At 39.6% G+C, this 20,081-nt stretch overlaps 5 protein-coding genes across 7 annotated transcripts; 4 read left to right on the top strand and 1 right to left on the bottom strand.

The window, feature by feature from the left end:
• Positions 1 to 647: 647 nt before the first annotated feature.
• Positions 648 to 5,919, top strand: orc2 (origin recognition complex, subunit 2). Its single transcript, XM_078264654.1, has 16 exons — positions 648 to 757; positions 1,044 to 1,118; positions 1,237 to 1,392; positions 1,949 to 2,035; positions 2,146 to 2,235; positions 2,313 to 2,344; positions 2,464 to 2,521; positions 2,603 to 2,913; positions 3,001 to 3,110; positions 3,197 to 3,329; positions 4,011 to 4,107; positions 4,381 to 4,527; positions 4,614 to 4,785; positions 4,875 to 4,936; positions 5,025 to 5,143; positions 5,242 to 5,919. The coding sequence occupies exons 1-16, from the start codon at positions 709 to 711 to the stop codon at positions 5,323 to 5,325; spliced, it is 1,782 nt and encodes a 593-aa protein (XP_078120780.1). The 5' UTR covers positions 648 to 708; the 3' UTR covers positions 5,326 to 5,919.
• cfap410 (cilia and flagella associated protein 410) lies at positions 5,898 to 7,724 on the bottom strand. Its single transcript, XM_078264655.1, has 7 exons — positions 7,518 to 7,724; positions 7,351 to 7,369; positions 7,148 to 7,194; positions 6,771 to 7,000; positions 6,401 to 6,551; positions 6,196 to 6,295; positions 5,898 to 6,073 (listed from the first exon to the last, which is right to left on the bottom strand). The coding sequence occupies exons 1-7, from the start codon at positions 7,592 to 7,594 to the stop codon at positions 5,909 to 5,911; spliced, it is 789 nt and encodes a 262-aa protein (XP_078120781.1). The 5' UTR covers positions 7,595 to 7,724; the 3' UTR covers positions 5,898 to 5,908.
• A 231-nt stretch (positions 7,725 to 7,955) lies between these two features.
• Positions 7,956 to 10,814, top strand: rpl37a (ribosomal protein L37a). Its single transcript, XM_078264653.1, has 4 exons — positions 7,956 to 8,030; positions 8,779 to 8,907; positions 9,107 to 9,189; positions 10,653 to 10,814. The coding sequence occupies exons 1-4, from the start codon at positions 8,028 to 8,030 to the stop codon at positions 10,714 to 10,716; spliced, it is 279 nt and encodes a 92-aa protein (XP_078120779.1). The 5' UTR covers positions 7,956 to 8,027; the 3' UTR covers positions 10,717 to 10,814.
• A 1,444-nt stretch (positions 10,815 to 12,258) lies between these two features.
• Positions 12,259 to 16,678, top strand: pecr (peroxisomal trans-2-enoyl-CoA reductase). Of its 2 annotated transcripts, none has more exons than XM_078264648.1 (8): positions 12,259 to 12,514; positions 13,605 to 13,738; positions 13,829 to 13,994; positions 14,076 to 14,157; positions 14,252 to 14,348; positions 14,441 to 14,551; positions 15,153 to 15,307; positions 15,972 to 16,678. In XM_078264648.1, the coding sequence occupies exons 1-8, from the start codon at positions 12,403 to 12,405 to the stop codon at positions 15,988 to 15,990; spliced, it is 876 nt and encodes a 291-aa protein (XP_078120774.1). In that variant the 5' UTR covers positions 12,259 to 12,402; the 3' UTR covers positions 15,991 to 16,678. The 2 variants fall into 2 exon arrangements, with proteins under 2 accessions (XP_078120774.1, XP_078120773.1); XM_078264647.1 differs by having other exon boundaries at positions 12,263 to 12,514; positions 15,153 to 15,264.
• A 398-nt stretch (positions 16,679 to 17,076) lies between these two features.
• On the top strand, positions 17,077 to 20,036 carry ndufb3 (NADH:ubiquinone oxidoreductase subunit B3). 2 transcript variants are annotated; one of them, XM_078264649.1, is made up of 3 exons: positions 17,077 to 17,183; positions 19,557 to 19,695; positions 19,799 to 20,036. In XM_078264649.1, the coding sequence occupies exons 2-3, from the start codon at positions 19,568 to 19,570 to the stop codon at positions 19,947 to 19,949; spliced, it is 279 nt and encodes a 92-aa protein (XP_078120775.1). In that variant the 5' UTR covers positions 17,077 to 17,183; positions 19,557 to 19,567; the 3' UTR covers positions 19,950 to 20,036. The 2 variants fall into 2 exon arrangements, with proteins under 2 accessions (XP_078120775.1, XP_078120776.1); XM_078264650.1 differs by having other exon boundaries at positions 17,084 to 17,183; positions 19,567 to 19,695.
• The last annotated feature ends 45 nt before the right edge of the window (positions 20,037 to 20,081 follow it).

The raw sequence follows: 20,081 nt of genomic DNA, 5'->3' as shown, positions 1-20,081 counted from the left end.
TGGGTTACGACTCTTGACCATACACAATTACGATGTTTGTCTTAACCTCTTATGTTTGTTTTAACCTACCTCTTTCAGAAGTGTTCATTATTTTTAAAATAATCATTATTTAGCTTTGTACACAATCTTCAGTTTTGGATTGTCTCTAAATGGTATTACTTAAAAAGAGAAAGAAGCTTGCTCACAGTGTGTATATATACTGCAGAAGTATAGTCAGAAGTATAATAATCATGAGCCTGTTGAGTGGGTATACTACTAAATGATCCTTGATAATATGTTTTCATGGACTAAATGTGCAGCGACTACCACGGCTTCTCTTGAATACTGGTGGTGGATAATTTTTTCTGACTACATAAAACTACCATTGTTTTTACAATAATAAGTTTGCATATGGTTCATTTCTAATATAGGTGTCATAATGATAATAGGAATAAAAATAACAGTAAAGTTTAATGCCACTTTTAACATTTTTATAATTATTATTAACTATCATTTATTGTAATTATTATTATTATTATTATTATTATCATACAACTTTGAAACTGAAGTCTCATCAGCGAGTGTGCGAAGTGCATCTTGGGAGATGTGGTTTTTACTGAAGCAACGTTCTGATTGGCCACCGTATGACCTTTTGCTTGTCATGTGGTTTAAAAACTTCAGGAGGATGGCGCGGAAAGTTGTCACACCACACAGCGTAGCTCTCAGTTTATGAAAGTTTTGTTTACATTTTCTTCGGGCGGTACTGACTCGTTATCTGGTAAGTTACCGTAGTTGAGACACATTTGGTTACTGTTCCCCTTTTTTTTTTAGACATTCAATGTGCTGCCGCTGTCCATTGTTGCTTACTGTCCACAGGAAACTACACCACACTGCACTGTCAGCTAACACGACGTTATCATGACTGATAGAGCCAAACTAAATTAAAAGCAGTAACGTTAAAGCATGTCACCTTGATAAGCGAAGTCTGTGTGTTGTGTTTGTAAGACACTGCTGAGTAGTTAGCTTAGTTAGCCACTGTCACACTATGTTTTATTTCCCTTTAGTCATCATGAGTGTGTTGGAGGTGAAGTTCATTGGTGATGGAGATGCTCTGGAGCATATCGTGGACAAACAGGAGGGTAAGCAACACAGTCCCTATACTTCTCCAGCTCAGATATTTTGTTTGTTATAAGCACGTAGTTAACTACTCCGTCTCACTAACTGCTGCCTGTCGGTCTGTCTGTGTATAACTAAAAGGTGTGCAGAGAAACAGTGGGTCTGTTCAGAAGATGGTAACGTTTAAAAGCCCAGCTGGACGACGGACCAGAGTGGATGCAGAACATGATGGGGACGAAAATGAAGTCCTTGATGAGCAGAACTATGTCCAAGCTTTAGGAACAGACAATGCAGAAGGTAAGTGAGCCAACTGATTTTTTTTCTTTTTCTTTTTGTGGGTAGTAAACCTTGCCCATAGTCTACCTGTCAGGTTTGTTTGTTTTTACAGCAAGGTATTTTTATTAAACCTTTATTCAGCCTGCTGCTAAATAATATATAAAAAAATCCCCAGCTGCAATTTAGTATGCACTTAGTTGCCAGTTTTTTAAGTACACCTAGCTAAAATGAATTATGTCTAATACAACAGCCCTGCAATAAATCCTGTCTTCGTGGTCAGGTTATAGTGTTTGTTTTTGTTGAAACAGTTTTACAGTTTGTGTTGCTGTTGAGTTTTTTATTTTACTTCTCATAGGTATTTTGCGCACCCCATTTATATCAATGGGAGTAGACTGAGTTTATATACAGTATTAAAACATCATATTTTCACAACTGATCAATGCTGGAATTAACACACCAACTCCAGTTCCTCCTGGTACAGCCTGAATGGGCACAAGGCCATTGTATTTATTGCTGCTAATCATATGCATACCGTAATATCATTTAATGAGGTTACATAATATCCTTGGTTTTACAGAAGACGAGGAGGGTATGTACAGAGTGGCTGGATCCTCCATTTTCACCTTTCAGAAAGGCAAACGTGGACACAGCATGGCCCAGACTGGTGAGACCCTCCATCCTCTTGGATTGCATGTCATCAGCTGCATGCATCAGATGATTATTAACTTGGTTTTTAGGATGTTACACACTTTCTCTTTGGGTTTTTACAAATAGCGAGTGAGTTGGCTCGGACTCCTGGGAAAAGCGTGACCTTCAGCACGACCCCCAACATTGAACCCTCGACTCCCACCCGAATAGGCCGCAGTGAGTTCAGCAAACTTTCCTTATTTTGACTTACTTTTTTATATACAACTAAGTCTATTCTTTCTGTCTTTGACTAGACCACAGAGGGGAAAGCAGGACACCTCAGAGGGTGAGACTAGAAGGAATTTGTTTGCTTAACTTCTCGTATACATGTCAGATTAGGTGGCTTTTTGCTGCAGTGGCAGAGATGTTGTTTTCTCAGTGTTACTTCTGCTTTCTGTATGACAGAGCAAGAAGGTTCAGTTTGTCTCCACAACACCCCACAGGCTCAGGAAGAGAATGACAAGTGAGTGTAACATGTTACAATGGAAGATGATTCTCTTGTTATTTAAGTTAGACTTTAGCTAAGCTGTTTTGATACTTTCAGCTCCGAGCATCCGATCAGACAGCGATAGCGAGCTGTCGCCCTCTGACTCTGGGGAAGAGGAGGATGAAGTTGGGATAGAGGAAGAGCAGAAAGTAAAGAAAGAAGACAATGAGAACTTGAAGACTCTAAGAACACCCAGTAAAGGTTCATCTGCAGCTCTCTACAAGACTCCTGCCAAGAAGAGCAAGACCGCTTCTGAAGTACCCAATCAGCCCAGTATGATTGAGGAGTATTTTGAAGCACATGGCAGTTCAAAGGTCTTGACATCAGACCGCACGCTAGAGCGTTTACACACACCTAAACTTGACAGGGTCAGTATATAACAGCCAGTGTTCTAAATGTGTTAAATGAGCTGTGCTCCCGTATTAATAAAGTGCATCCTTATTTTGTGTTTTTAGGAGACGTTGGTCCAACTTTTAGAAGGAAAGCCGTCCTGCTGCTCCAATGAGATCCAGCAGCTCCACAACAAACACCGAAAGCACTCTAGCAAATGGATGTTACAGTTACAGTAAGTTTGGTTTGCACTTTCTTAAATCCATGCTTCGTTGTAATGTCTTTGGTACAAGACAAAAAAGTGTCTGTTTGTTTGTATAGGTTGGGATTCAGTGTGCTGGTCTACGGTTTGGGCAGCAAAAAATCTCTGCTGGAAGACTTCCGTGTATCTCACTTGGCTCAGGAAATCCACCTCGTGGTCAACGGATTCTTCCCTTCCATTACTCTAAAATCAGTCAGTATACACAGAAAAATCTCTTCAAAAATAAAAATGCTTGGGACCAAAGTAGAAGCAACAGTGTGCAAGGAACAAGGCTTGTGATGTTCTGGATTTTTTTTTTTTTTATTGTCAACAAATTTCATGAAAAGACCAAAACCAGCAATGCATGTGTCCTACTAATGCGTATTTTGTGTGTGTGGCAAACGACTGATGCATCTTATTCCTCTGTGCTATAGAGCTCCATTGTGCAAAAACTATTGAAACACATCAGTGAGCCATACTGTTGCACTGGGTGACATGAACACAGACACTGTAGTTTATTTTGAGACAATCACAAATACACTGTCCTGCTGAAGAAAATACTCACTGCAGCATCAAATGGGTATTAATCCATAGATAAAAAAAATAGTCTCCAATAAATGCATGATTTCCTCCTGACATTTTCCTAATAGTGTCCAGCTGTTTTAGCAAAATTACTTGGCCTTGCTTAAAAATTAAACTATGTATTTATGACCCAGCTCAAAGATTCACAATGGGCATGGAGCTGAGTGCCACAGACTAACAGTGTTGTTTTTGGTCTTTTCACAGAATTTTGTTGCCACCCTTGTGGTTTAAAAGAGCTTGAGCAATATTGATAAATGGTAGTTTTTTTTTTTTTTTTTCTTCTGTCCTTATCGTACTATGCTTTCGTTGCAGATCCTAAATGCTTTGACGTGCGAGGTTTTAGAGCACCAGGGAAGTTTCCGGACCCCGTCAGACCAGATCGAGTACATCACTCAGACTCTCAAAGACAGTGAGTGTGTCTGTCAATTGTCTCTGTCTTAACCCTTGTGTTGTCTTCCCTTCAACCTTAAAAAAACATTTTTGACGCCTTTTTTGTTTTTGCTTTTTCCAACATTTTAAATGTTTTAATTTTTCTTCTACACATTTTCAACGCTTATTTCTACGTCCCATATTTTCTGATACAAAACAAAAATTTAAAACGGGTCAATGTGACCCGAAGTCAACACAAGGGTTAAGCTTGTGTTTGAATTCTGTGTTTTACAAGTAAAGCATGTCCTTGCAGGCCCAGATCTCCACGTATACCTGCTAATCCATAATATCGACGGACCAATGCTGCGAGGAGAGAAGACCCAGAGTGCACTGGGGCAGCTGGCATCCCTGCCCAACCTGCACTTGGTGGCTTCTTTAGACCACATAAACGCTCCACTGGGTGGGTGTTTGTAAGTGTGCGTGTACTGCTGTGTTAATTATATTGAAATGTATTCTTGTAGCTGAATCTTTCCTGTGTGTTTCCAGTGTGGGACCAGTTTAAGCAGAGCCAGTTTAACTGGTTGTGGTGGGAGTGTGTGACCTTTCAGCACTACGCAGAGGAAACGTCATATGAAAACTCGCTCCTGGTGCAGCAGACTGGCGCTCTCGCTCTGTCCTCCCTTACACACGTGCTACGCAGCTTGACACCCAATGCAAGGTACTACATTCACCTTGGCATAATTAACTATCAGAGCTGTTAAGTGGTTGATTAATTGCTTCAATTCTTCATGGCTCTGTGTCCTGCAGAGGAATTTTCAAACTGTTGGTGAAATTCCAGCTGGAAAACAAAGAGAACCCATCATACACAGGTGCACACACAAAACTTCAAAATTCTGGACAGATTGTTCAGTAAAATGTTGCTTTATGATTGTAATATGTTCCTATCGCCGTGTGCAGGATTGTCATTCCAAGATTTCTACCAGCGTTGTCGCGAAGCGTTCTTGGTGAACTCTGACCTCACACTGAGGACTCAGCTGACTGAGTTCAGAGACCACAAACTGATACGGACACGCAAGGTGGAGTCCTGTTTGACTTTAGAGTTCCCATCTCTCATTCAGTGCAATAACTCTGACTCGTGTGTCTCTCACTTACATTTATTCCCATGATTCTTCAGGGTGCAGATGGTGTGGAGTACTTAATTGTTGCTGTGGATGCAAGCACGTTGATGGATTTCCTGGAGAACGAAGAGGGTGACTGAGAGGAGAAGACTTTAGACTTGTATCACTTACACTTCATCCACCGACTTTACCAGCAAATGGATATTTTGGTTGAATCGGTCACTGATATAAAGGCCCTTGAGCCCAGCTTTCAGGCTCCACAGTTTAAATGAATGGCTTGAATCTAATTATTGGTGAATTGTTTCACTTCTCAAAATGCCCCATTATAGCTCGGTGACATTCATATCTTGCATTTTGATACATTACATGTTTTCAGCTAACATCTGTGTAATTAAATTCCACACATAATGAATTATTGCAATTACATTTATTTTTTTAATTATAGAAATAGATTTACATTTAGCAAAACGTACATTCGTTTGTTTGTACAAGGCAGGTAGGCATGCTGCTATTTAAGTAGTACTTCTCCACATGTGAAATTGTGTAACAAACGGGAGAGAGATCAGTGAACCAAATCAAGTGCCATGCATATTGCAATCGAAAGGTAACGGGTAAGAAAGGCGGTGTTTAAGGATCTGTATTGTGAGCCCCAAGAATGAGGTTTGGGTTAAATATGGAAAGAGGCGGGAGAGGTTTGGCCCTGAGTGCATGCTATAAAATGTTTCAGTGTTGGATCTCGGGAGTTTTTTGTGTCTTCAGTGAATCGAACAGCATCTCTGAGTCCAGTGTGTAGGTTTGCAGTCTATTTTCGGTAGCTGTGTGTACAATGTGAAGCTCCTCTTCATCCAAATCCTGCAGCAGCAGCAGAACTGCATCAAGAGTGTGTGTCTGAAAATACAATTTAGGTTATCATTTATTTCCTAAGATTAATAAAAAAAACAAATTCCAAGTTTTTAAGTATATTAAACATTTAGAGTTCTAGGAAGCAATGTTCAGAGATAAGAGGTTACCTTTTTCATTAATGGTTTATTTTCTCTGGTTGATGGAGAGGAAAGAGAGGGGAACTTGTCTCTGGAGAGGGGCTTCATCCCCAATTCTTCCCTGATTTTGCTAAATACAAAAATCAAGAGTGAAATGCTTTTACCTTGACAGACTATTTTCAGCCAGTGCACGTTCTACTTCCTGTAACTTTTGGTATCAATCCACAAAGCTTACTTGGTCTCCTCCATGTTGTAGTTAAGCGAGTCATTCTCTGTCTCTGCATCTGGAAGTCCATTGGTGGAAAGCTGGTTTTGAACACTGCCTGGGGGGGTGGTGACTTCTTCACCCTCCATGAGAGCAAGTGCAAGCTCATCTTCTGTCACTACTGCAACACCGACACAAAACACACAAGTGTATGTACAGTATATACTGTATATAATACACATGCGTCATTAAAACAGAAATATGTTTTATCTAACCACCTTCTCTCAAGTCATACCAAAGCTATGCATAGTTTTGCTCCAGTCAACAATAATTTGAATGCCTTTCTTCCCATTGTGGGTGCAAATAATTTCTAATAGTCACATACACACTGCACACTCACCTTGGTTGTCAAGCTTCTGGAGGCGAGGAAGGCAGCGCAGTACAGTGAGGCGATACTGAATGGAGTCAGTTCCACAACAGGGGTTCTCAGCCAACCAGAGCACTCTGAGACGTGTCAAGGGTCGTAGATGAGAGAGCTCAGAGAGTGAGGGAATATTGTTCTTCCTCAGGTAGAGCTCACATAGAGACAGACAGCCAGCCAGAGAAGAGAGAGATGAGATGTTGTTGACACTACAGAGAGAGAAAAGGAAAAACATCAGGATTCTTGGATCATCTCAAATGATTCGGTGCAAATGTAACAGTACCATCAGTGTCAAACAGTATCTCTGTGTGTGAATGTGTCAGAGAGACACATAGCAAAGAGTTAAATAGACCAACCTAAGTGTCAGCACCTCAATGTTGGCCATTTGAGTGAAGATAGAAATCTGCAAAGACAGAATATAAAGGAACACATATTGCATAAATATATGCGTACAACTTAAATTAAAACAATAAAAACGAGTAAAAAAGTCAATTTGAGCATGAATAACGTGAATTCAGTGTCAAACCTAATATGATATATCCATTAACCGTATACTCACATCAGTCAGGTTGCATCCCCTGCAAAAATAGAATGTAACGTTAACTTACCACAAATATAGAAAATAGAGATATACAAAACAACCTTTACCTTTCAACCTACATCGACATGTAAACAAAACAACGACAAAATTACTGACAACTGTTATGCTACAATTTCAACACCTACCAGCAGTTCAATTTCTTCACGCTTTCCAAGTCGGAGGCCTTTGCCTTCGCGAGAACCTGTTTTCGTGTTAGCTTCATAGCATATCAACTAACTAAGCTGCCAGGAAAGAATATTTTTAATACACTATGTGCTAACAAAAAACAAAGACCGCATTATGACAGGCTAGTCGACAAACATTTCAACTCAGCAGCAGGGATGTCGTTTCCACATCATGAATACGCATGCGCGTATCCACTGTGGCGTCCTTAGTTACAATAATTTCCTGTATTATTATTGCGTACGTGAAGATTTTATTAATTTATTTTTTGTTAAAAAAAAATATGCAAGCAACACTAGTCCTTGGCAAAAGTCCATAGTATTGTAAACGATGTATAATAGTAGTTATATGTTTATATAGTAGCATCTGCATTACGTGAAAACTCAAAGTCCCACAATGCAGTGTAAACGACTGGGTAAATCGCGCCTGCGCGGTAAGCAATCCCTCTTTGGACCTACGTCTCCACTGAAACGATGGTGAGCCTAGAATGTCCCCTTCCAAATCTGTTTCAATCCGACAATTCCTGTGCTCTAAATGATATAATCACATAGTTGGAAAGCTCTATTGTGTCTTTGTTTGTTAGACCTGGCCGTTATTTGTGTTGATTTTGTGATTATAGCAACAAGTAAAACGATGTTTTCGTGGGTCTAGTGAGAGAAATGGCTGCCACCATTGCTAACGTTACTCAACAAATCCATGTACCGGGCGGGCTAGTCATATTAGCATGCTGTCGGTCTCTAAATTCTAAATGCCATGTTAGTTTAGAGGGCCGGCGGTTTTTTAAAGTAAAACAATATGGTATGCTTCATGTCTCAATATAGTTCGTCTCCTCTAAACCTGGTCCAGGATATAAACAATTCAACCCTATGTAGCTGGATGGCTAACGTTAACATTTTGGTGAGAGGAAGCGGGTGTAGGCTAACGTTAGCACCCTGGTATTACGGCTTCTGCAGTTTAATCACGTGTTGAATATGTGAATAGTGTTCCCCAATACATTTGGTTGGCAAAATGAACTGGCTCTGTACGGGAATATATAGAATATTTGGATATCCTGCAAGAACACTCCTCTGTGCACTCCTTTACCCTTGTAAACTTACTGCTTGAAAGTTCGGTGGCAGAGCAGATCTGTCTGTAGTATTAACCACGTCTATCAGAAATGGTTACTGCTTGTACACCTGCATTAAAATGTCATTGTATCTTACTGGGTGTACATCTTGTCCGCAGGCCAAGCGTACCAAGAAGGTGGGGATCGTTGGTAAATATGGCACGCGTTATGGCGCGTCGCTGAGGAAGATGGTGAAGAAAATTGAAATCTCCCAGCACGCTAAATACACCTGCTCATTCTGTGGCAAGGTAAGGAATATCTAGATATCATCAAAAGACTTCGCTGTAACTAATACATGATCTAGCAGTGTGACTATTACGTGTATGTAACGTTACTGCAGCTAATGGCACTGGTTTTTAGTACACAATGTTTGGATTTGTCTCTGGAGAAATGGGGAAAAATACCGTTTTGTAACTGTTAATTAATGTGTTAATTTGATATTGACAGACCAAGATGAAGAGGAGGGCTGTTGGTATCTGGCACTGTGGGTCCTGCAGGAAGACCGTGGCAGGAGGCGCCTGGACATACAAGTAGGTTTCTTTCTGCTTTGCTGTAATTCTGCCATCAAATCTGGCAACATGTACTCACCCAAATGGATATTGTTGCTGTGGATGTTTTCATATCCATTAAAAAAGTAATTTTGGTTTGGGGGCTGCTGCTGCTAAGCCAGTATGGAAATTGATTTAAGTCATTTCCCGGTCTGGATAATTATGAGGACAACAATATGCAAAAAATATTTTAGAGAGAGCGAGCGAGAGAGAGAGAGAGAGAGCTAGCTGCTAGGGCCATGTCTGGGTTTTGTTGCGTTATTAACAGTAAATGGTCAGAACACAGTAGGAAGTGTACCCATGGAGCAGCAGCAAATACAGCTTTCACCTAGAGAACTGGATGTCTTTTGTTTCAATATTATGCAAAGCTTCTAAGCTAATCATTGGCATCTAAATGTTATGAATGTCAGTGATTAGCCTGTTTGTGCAATATGGTTCCAGGGTTTTCCTGGCTCAGAATGGGCCTTTGGAGGACATGCACATTAAATTGTATTACCAGTTTCAGTCTTAGTATGTGAGATGAATTTGTTGGTGTGATGAAAGGTGCTGTGATGGGACAGTGAATTGATGCAATATTTGTTGGATCAATTAGATACTTTGACCATACCATCCAGGTTTTTATGTAAAGAAAAACGCAATTCAGCAGGCAGGGGACTATTAAAAATATAATGCAGTAAGGGGGCTTTCACATCAGGGACCTGGGCCCTGACCCGAGTACACTTTGAACCAAAGTCCAGTTTGTGTAGTGTGAACACTACGTACCGTACCCTGGCACGGTTGGCCGTTTCCGTGCCCAAGTCCACTTGAAAAGCCGGTTTCTTTTGAGTAGGCTACAGTTCGTGCAAACTCCTGGATGGTTAGCATCAGGTGTGAAAACCAACCTTACCAAAACCTACAAATGAATCTTGCATACCTAGACTGAAGCTTGTAAACTGGTTTCATATTTATGGTAAATCTCAATTACTCAAGAATTGAATCAGCCCTCTCAGATGTTCTCATTCAGTGAACGTTTACAACATCGACATGTCAGTGGAGAGAACCAAAATACCCAGTAGAAAGCCTAATTGCAATAACATAGCCATGGCCTTGCCAGACCACAATATGAAAACTGATTGGCGGCTGTACCAAACTATGACAAATGCCTAAAAACTGCATTATTGCATTGAACAATGTCTGAAACACAAAGCAACTTAGTTATTTGCAGATGTACTGTTATGGGTTATCTGGAAAACTTTTTATACTGAATACTGTTCATGAAGGTGTCCCAAAGGTTCCTTAAATCGCTTGAATGACCGTGACTACTTTTTCACGACTTTAGTTTTCTAAATAAGGAAAGACTGGCTCTTGAATAGGATGGGAGTCTCTTGACAGTGGAAGTTGGGAATATTCCTTAAAAGGCATACACAAAGTATAAGTAATGTTTTTTTTTGTTTTGTCTTTTGCAGCACAACTTCAGCTGTCACAGTCAAATCTGCGATCAGGAGACTGAAGGAGTTGAAGGACCAGTAAACCAGTGCAAGAGTCACTGGTGGATTTGGGACTTTTTCTATAATTTAAACGACCTGGACACGGCCTCAACACCACAAATAAATCAGTCTGGAGCGGAATTCTTTGTGTCTTTGTTCATCTGTTTTATAATGTAGCAGGAAATTTAAACTTGTGGGCTGTAACCACAAAAAGATGCCTCACCAAAGAGAGAAAGGGCTCTACAACTCCTAGTAACTTTGCATATAATAGATAGCTTTAAATAGTTCCACAACCAGAAGGGGTTCTCCTGGCCTGCAGTTTCTTGGCAGTAGACACCTGCGCTGTTTGTTTTTTTTGCAGGTCAGATAAATGACCTACGTTAGTTTTGTAATGCTCTACCACAGCGCCCTTTGCCTGTTGAATCCACAGCACATTAAAGAATATGGACTCTGGAGCAGAAGGTGAAAATGTTTATTGAATTGATCAACAAGGCAAAATAAGGTTAATTGAAATTATGAAAGGTCATTTGATAAATACTTGTGCAGAGCTTGCATCTGGAATACAGACCTTTTTTCACAGCAGATATTTTGACTTGCCAAACAGGTGTAATAATGGCTTTATTATATGCATTTGCAATTTCATACCCCAAGTATTGTGAAGTAAATACTCAATGTCCATGAGAGGCAATTTGACTTGCAGTCAGAACAAAAGCCTAAAGCATTCCATACAATACATACCTATACAATAAACCCAAACACAAGTAAGTGCTATTATTGATAGCACCTGTGCATTTCCTGCAGTGGCCCGTCAATGTGTGCTGTGAAAATGATTTATCACTGGTACTGATCAGTGTTAATAGTGCCATACATCCTGTATATTACTGGAGTTTGTATATTATCACTGATTGCAAATAAGCAGTACAAAGGTTTTATTTTTATGCTAAAAAATTGTTATTGATCTTCAGCACAGGTGTGAATAAACATACCTACAAATAAGCAAACACACAATCCAAAATTACAGTGAAATAGAAAAGACAGTGTATGGGTGTTATACAAGAAAAATTAGAATATATACATTTAAGTTCTGGCATTTAATATTTATGCAATATATGTTTTGAATAATTCTTGAAACATAACTGTTTGCCTCCTGGCTATCAGGTTTCAGGAATAACTCGCCCGATAAAATTGATGATAAAATAGGGGAAAAAAAGAGGCACAGAATTCTTGGTTTAAAATCTTAAATATTTGTCGCACTAAATATGCATGACTAAATAAGTAACAGTTACATTTCAGGAAATGTCAAGAAAAACGTACAATTTCAGTAGCTGATTATATATAATATTTCACACCATATTTATTGTATTAATATGGTCTATACATGTATTGAGGAAAATTAACCCTGTAGGTAACAGTTACCTGTACCTTCCTGAAGATGACAGCAGTGTAACACCATAGACATATAAAGCACCCACCGTAAAATGCCAAGCAGTGTCGTGCTTTTTGGCTTCGGTAAATGCTAGATCGGATCCGCTAGATGTGTCGACGTCAAAGGACGTTCCTCATGACCCGCCTTATTCTGCCTCTGTTTGGCTTACCCTGGTATTCTTACCCTAACCATAACCAATCCTCACTCCCTATGCCTAAACCTAACTACGTCGATCATTGTAGCATATCCGATTTAGAATCTTCCCTTTATATCCTTGCTTTTCCTCAGTAGTGTTATACTAGTATGGCGGCGTCCAGTGTTTTCAGACCGGGCTTGTTCAACCATAAAGTTGCAATAGTAACGGGTGGCGGGACCGGTATCGGTAAAGCTATCTCTGCAGAGCTGCTGGAGCTGGGTAAGTGATGCCGAGTTCTGGGTCAAGACATGTTTTTCATAGAGCAGACAGTTTGAAGTGAACAGCAGCGGACTGACAACTACAGCCAAGTGAACTTTGACATAGATAGAATTCTAAACCTGTTCCAACCTTACTGTCACACCAGCAAAGACCTTGGAATTGTGACACCTTTTAAACACTGTGGTGGCTCAGGTTTTGGTAACAGCTATTAAAGTCAAGAATGTGGCAAAGTGTGATAAAAACGTTTACAGTGTGTGGCAATATAACAGTAATATTTAATATCCTAGTCAGGTCACATAACTGATGGTAGAGCTGGGCAATACATCAATATTATATCGATATCGTGATATGAGAGATATATCATCTTAGATTTTGGATACTGTAATATCATAATATGGCATAAGTGTTGCCTTTTCCTGGTTTTAAAGGCTGCATTACAGTAAAGTGATGTCATTTTCTGAACTTACCAGACTGTTGTAACTGTTCTATTATTTGCCTTTACCCACATAATTATATCCACATTACTGATGATTATTTATTAAAAATCTCATTGTGTAAATATTTTGTGAAAGCACCAATAGTCAACACTACAATATCGTTGCGGTATCGATATCGAGGTATTTGGTGAAAAATATCGTGATATTTGATTTTCTCCATATCGCCCAGCCCTAACTGATGGGTTACAGAATGTGGTGCAACATCTGGACCAAGTATTCTGTTTCCCCCTCGGATTTCAGTAATTGAGACTTATTTCACCCTCCGCGTTTGTCATGTCTAAATAAATACCAAAGAATGACTTTCATTTGTTGGCCTCACATGATTGAAATGTGTGAATGGTAATAAATGTTGCCTCCCAATATGGAATTCAGTGGAACTCCCAATTGCTTTAAATTGTATCTTTAATTTGGAGTCATCCATGAAAAATCACAGAACAGCAAGCAATTCAGTGACTATTAATTGTGGCCAACTCATTGGAAATAATCACATCAAATAACCAAATCATGATTATAAAAATTGTGTCCTAAAGTGAACAGACTATCAGTACTGTTATCATAGTTTTTTTTGTCATGGCTAACTATTTTGTCTTCAGGTTGCAATGTGGTGATCTCCAGCAGAAAGGCAGAGAGGTTGGAGGCAGCAGCTCAGGAGATGAGACAAAAACTCCCTGCCTCCAGCCCTGCACGTGTCACTCCTCTACCATGTAACATCCGAAACGAAGATGAGGTGGGCCTACACACGCATTCAGCCTCTGGAACTGCTTCATGTTGATGTTGTCAGTGTTTGATCGCATGTTTTGATTCCCCGGTGCTGCAGGTGAAGAATCTTGTGTCGTCAGTGCTGAAAGAGTTCGGCAGGATAGACTTTCTGGTGAACAATGGAGGAGGTCAGTTCACCAGCCCAGCAGAACATATGTCCTCTAAAGGCTGGAAAGCTGTGGTAGACACCAACCTGACTGGAACCTTCCACTGCTGCCAGGAGGGTAAGATGCAGACAGATAGCACTGGCTTAGTGTGTGTTTGATAAAGCTCCCAGTCTTACTGTTGCTGTTCTATCCACACAGTCTACACTGCATGGATGAAACAGCATGGAGGTGTGATCGTCAACATCATTGCTGACATGTGGAAAGGCTTCCCAGGCATGGCGTAAGCAGCACCACCCACCACATTCACACATTAATTTACAACTGGCCCACTTTTCTTGCTTTTGTTGAAACACTGTATCTCCTCTCCCTGATAGCCACACAGGGGCAGCCAGGGCAGCAGTGGACAACTTAACAAAGAGTCTGGCCATTGAGTGGGCATCCTCAGGAGTCAGAGTCAACTCTGTTGCACCTGTAAGGACAGGGTTGATGCAGAATAATTGTTGGATGTCTTTAATTTTTTTAATTGAATTCAGTTTCAAATCTGTCCATTTGTCTGGTTACAGGGCACCATCTTTTCCAAAACTGCAATGGAGAACTACAAGGAGTTTGGACCAAATCTTTTCAAGATGTCTGTTCCATTATGTCCTGCAAAGAGGCTTGGAGTACCAGAAGAGGTGTGTAACCATGTAGTGACACCCTCAATACCATGAGGAAAGGCACCCATTAAACTCAGAGCAGTTTTGTTATATTTAAAAAAAACATGTAATTGTTTATGGGGTTTTCAACAAAGTCCCTTTTCATACATCCAAAGTCCTGGCTATACCTTGCTAAAGTGAACATACAAATATTTTTGATGACACTGTGTTGCGGAAAGGGCTAAACTATATAGAGAAATACACCATAACATCCATAGTCATTTCTTCAATTGTCAATGTCACAGCGTCTGTTTATTTAGGTCTACCTAGATTTACCTGTTTAGTTGTCTAATGTCTAATTGATATCTGTCACATTCAACTGCATGATAATGGGAAGTCAACGTGAAATGTTAGTCTCAGTATTTCAGAAAGCATCCTGTGAAACATATGACATAATAATGACATTGTAGAGTTCATTTTAGACAACAAAGTCATGTAGCGTGATTGGCATGACTAATAAGAGAAAATAAATATTTGGTAATTGAGAACAATAGTTAATAGATTATGTGCTGTGTGTCTGTGGCTTTGTTGCAGTGTCACAGGATGTAGTGATTTCTTCTGGGTTTTTTTCTAAGTTCAGATCTCATCAGCGGTGTGTTTCCTGCTCTCCCCTGCTGCCTCCTACATCTCTGGAGCCACCCTGAGGGTTGATGCAGGGCAGAGTCTGTACCACTCCATGTGGGAGATACCCAGTACGTACATCTTGCTAAAGCATCCACAGACGCGGTCTTTACGGTATATACTATATACTATACAATACAATGTATTGTATATTGTAGAATAAAGTCACAATATTTCAGAAAATAATCCACCTGCACCATAGTCTGCTGTGCATTACGTGATTGCTCTGCTGATACGGTAGATCTCAGACCGTCTGACAGACACAGAGCCCCGTTTGAGACTCTGGTCTCTGAATGAGACAAAGTTTAGGGAAGTGGCTGTACGCTGCTCTACATCGCAGGTGGAAAACCGAAACTAGACCTACTGCAGAAATACACGGAGCACAAACGGGACACATCTGCCGCAGCATCTCCACAGCATAGCGCGTCCATTATAAACCTGAAGCTGCACAGACCACGGAAGGCGCGCTGCAGCAGCTCCGTGGTCTGTGCCGCTGCTCGTCTCTATTTTTACAGCGAGAGTGGACACTAAGCGACGCACAGGTCTGCTTCAGAGCTCCGTGTGGCTGAGGGGGCGCCCTAGGATGATCATGTTTAATAAACATGTTTTATTTCACTTGTCATTCTAATTCTATTATTAATGAGAAGTAGACCTAAGGGCGACACGGCGCCCCCAACACATTTGACGCCCTAGGCAATCGCCTAGTTCGCCTATAGCAATCGCCGGCCCTGCAAACTAGTATACTAAATCCTTGTGTGTTTTGTGTGTTCTTCTCCAGACCACAGTGCATGGCCTGAGGCTCCAGAGGGGGAGAACCTGGATGCTCTGAAGGACCTGCTCAACCCACAAAGCAAACTCTAAATCACTTTTGTGGCATAGTCTGAGCCCAGTGCATAAACACACATATACACACTTGGACAACAAGCATCATGGACATTGAGCTGTACAGGCACCGCAGGCACTGTCAAAGAAACAAGACACCATAGTGGCCTGGTTATATTGAAAGATGGTGTGATTGATTATTGCAAAAAATTTACATAATTGTATGTAATTAATAGCAACACGATTGTCTGACTGTTTGATTTGTGACAAACTGTTGAAATGTATGTAGAATATTTTTCCAATGCCTTTGTAAGTTGGTAGGTTAACATACAGTGCTTTTTAACCCAAGTGCTACAAAGTCCTTTACAAATGGAGACAAAAACAACCAAGGAAAATGGCAATGATAATGATTAAATCTGCACTGTTTTAGTGTCTCTGAGGCTGTTTCAAAGTCAGGAGCTGCAATGTCAAAAGCAAGATCACCTTTAGTTTTTAGCCTGGACCTTGGACTAGGCTCCTACTCTGATGAGATGGGAAAGCAGCCTTTTTTTCTTCTTTTTATTTAAAGGGACCTGATCGTGTTATTCTTTGTAAGTGAAACATTTGTGATGTAGATGATCATTAAGAAAGCAAAAAAAACAGTAAAGCATGAAGAACGTTTGACATTGACTGTCTTATGATATAGTTACTTTTATATCCTAATGTATCACGCTCCCTTTATTTTCTAATATTTAAGGGGAAACAGATAAGTGAAGTTCATTGTTATTAAACTAATGGCTAATGAAAAGACAAAATAAATATTTGTGTCATAAAATATATATATCTGCGGACTATTATAGTCTGCCAGCACATTGATACTTGTTTAAATTGGATAGAATGTAGTGATCTGAACAGTAATTACGAATATAGTATATAGTTACATATACGAACAATATAAATACGAATTATAGTTATATTGTATTTTAATTTGTTATGCTGAAACAGCTACCCACATCAATTAACAAACTGATATTAAAACAATGCATAAACGTATTATAGTTGTACGTGACGTGCAAACGCCCGCTCCTTTGGTATTTTGTCCCGAATGCTGTGCCGTAATAAAGCCGCAAAATAACGCTAGCTGTCGTAACATTTAGTCCAGCAACAGAGGTCACAACAAACCACACAGGTACAGTGTTTTTTTTTAAAATAAAATCTTACATTTCTGACTTATCTTTAGATGCTCCTTCACAGTGGGCGACGACACTTACTAAACACATATGAAGGTGTAGATAATGCGTCTTAGAACTAGCTAATGCTGTAATTTGATTTATCTAACTTTAGCAAGAGAACGGAGCTAATGCTAGCTGAGGAAACGCTGTCGCTGTCTAACGTTAACGTTACCTACATTGGTTTGTCTGCACTTTGTCTTCGTATTTTGATTCATTATGTACGAAGCGATCATTTATTTTAGGTAGGTATGTGATCAATGACCGTAAGTGGATAAAGATAGACAGACATTGATTTATTTTGGTATTTGTTAGAAACAGCGACGCTAGCTTACCTATTTACCAATCCTGACATTATAAAAACATCCATATAACTGTGCCAGGGTTTGATTAACAGTTGGTTGGATTCATGGTTATAACAATATTATATATGTTGTGATTTTCTGTTATACAAGGTACCCTTTGCACCAGTGATTACATTTACATGACAATTCAATTTCAATTCAACTTTATTTCAGACACACAGGTCCATATCAGTATATACATATGTAAAACACACACAGGTCCATATCAGTATACACATATGTAAAATACACACAGGTCCATATCAGTATACACATATGTAAAATACACACAGGTCCATATCAGTATATACATATGTAAAACACACACAGGTCCATATCAGTATATACATATGTAAAACACACACAGGTCCATATCAGTATACACATATGTAAAATACACACAGGTCCATATCAGTATATACATATGGAAAACACACACACAGGTCCATATCAGTATATACATATATAAAACACACACAGGTCCATATCAGTATATACATATGGAAAACACACACACAGGTCCATATCAGTATATACATATGGAAAACACACACACAGGTCCATATCAGTATATACATATATAAAACACACACAGGTCCATATCAGTATATACATATGGAAAACACACACACAGGTCCATATCAGTATATACATATGGAAAACACACACACAGGTCCATATCAGTATATACATATGTAAAATACACACAGGTCTATATCAGTATATACATATGTAAAATACACACAGGTCTATATCAGTATATACATATGTAAAATACAAACAGGTCCATATCAGTATATACATATATAAAACACACACAGGTCCATATCAGTATATACATATGGAAAACACACACACAGGTCCATATCAGTATATACATATGGAAAACACAACAACACAGACAAGACAAAAATTGATTTTGAATTTCCTAAGTTCAAAGTGAAAAAAACACATGCAGCCATTAATTCCAAAAGCAAGAAGTATACCTTCCTTCACTCTGTGTGTGGTCAGTTAAAGCCACTATAATTATATTTTTTGAATAAGTTAAGCGACTCATAAATTTGTACATAAGGTGGGAACATTACTAGTCACAAACATATGACTCGCACTTGTCTATCTTGGCAGTTTGAGAAAGATTCTGAATGCATCATTAAATGCCACCTGAAGCGTTCTAATTTTGCCTTTAGTAAGCTGCACCACAAGTGGGCTGTATAGAGTGGAGTACAGTAAGCTATAAAAATGTTAACATAATCTGTGCACATGTGAACTTTTGTGCCAGCATATTGGCTTGTTCATACAGTTTGCAACACTGACGCTGCACATCATCATCATCACATAAATCATTTCTGATGATGTCACCCAAATATCTCACTTTATTTACCACATGTAGTGCTTGGTTTGCCATAAATAAGGAAGGACAAACTTACCTCTGATCCTCCTTGGTTTTTGCAGTCATGACAACACTCTTTTTAGAGTTTATTTTGATATCATGCTGCACACCGTACTGTGAGCAGACTCTAAGCAGTTGTTGTAGGCCGGGACTATACGGAAACAGGACGACTAAGTCATCAGCATACTCCAGATGATTAATAACACTATCCCCCACCATACATCCAGTTTTGCACTCTTTTCCAGAAAACACATAAATATTGTAGAGTTATGTTTTCTATACTTACTAACAATTTCCTTCAGGGCATATATATACACAAATCTGTGCCATGTTTACTTTTAAAACCAAATTGATTGTCGGTGGTTATGAGGTATTCTTGAAGCCTCTCCAACAGGATACCTTTCTAATACTTTGGAAAGTATACTAGCCAGGGCAATAGGTCTGTAATTTTCTATGCTGGTTATTTTACCGGTTTTGTCAGAAATATGGAGAGAAAAAAACGATGCAGGGATTATATATGATCATATATGTGTGTGTGTGTGTGTGTGTGTGTGTGTGTATATATATATGTATATGTATATATATATATATATATATAGCTGTTTTCAGCATGGGAGGTGACCACGGCCACAACAAGATGTCCATGCCAGACTGGCGCCAGTGGAAGGCTGAGGGAACACCACTGGAGTTTACACAGCAGAGGCTGGCAGCCAGGGGCCTTAAGGATCCATGGGCACGGTCAGTATTTCAACCTAGATCAGATAGAGCTGATATTAGTCAATCTTATTCCTGACCCTGCTCCTTTTCTTTCTCTCCTGTCAATGCCACTGTTGCTCTGCAGCAACGAGGCTTGGAGATACTCAGGCGGCTTCGCTCGTGCTGTGACTCTGTCTGACGTGCTTCTGAGAGGATTCAAGTGGGGATTTGCTGCCTTTACTGTTGCTCTGGCTGTAGAGTATGCCCTGTTCCCACCCAAGAAGAGCGGCCACTAATGCTCATCATTGTCCCTCAAGCCCAGACCATAAGGGCATCTAATAGTATTCTGTATTTTCTGTGAATTAAAGGTTTTTTTCTGATCACCCCATGGTTTCCTTACTTGTTTGTACTTCCTGTCGCATATTTAA

The sequence above is a fragment of the Sander vitreus genome, chromosome 12 (genome assembly GCF_031162955.1).
Source record: "Sander vitreus isolate 19-12246 chromosome 12, sanVit1, whole genome shotgun sequence".
Taxonomy (NCBI): domain Eukaryota; kingdom Metazoa; phylum Chordata; class Actinopteri; order Perciformes; family Percidae; genus Sander; species Sander vitreus.
The sequence above is the reverse complement of the archived record's forward strand: the minus strand, read 5'-3'. Positions and strand labels throughout refer to the sequence as shown.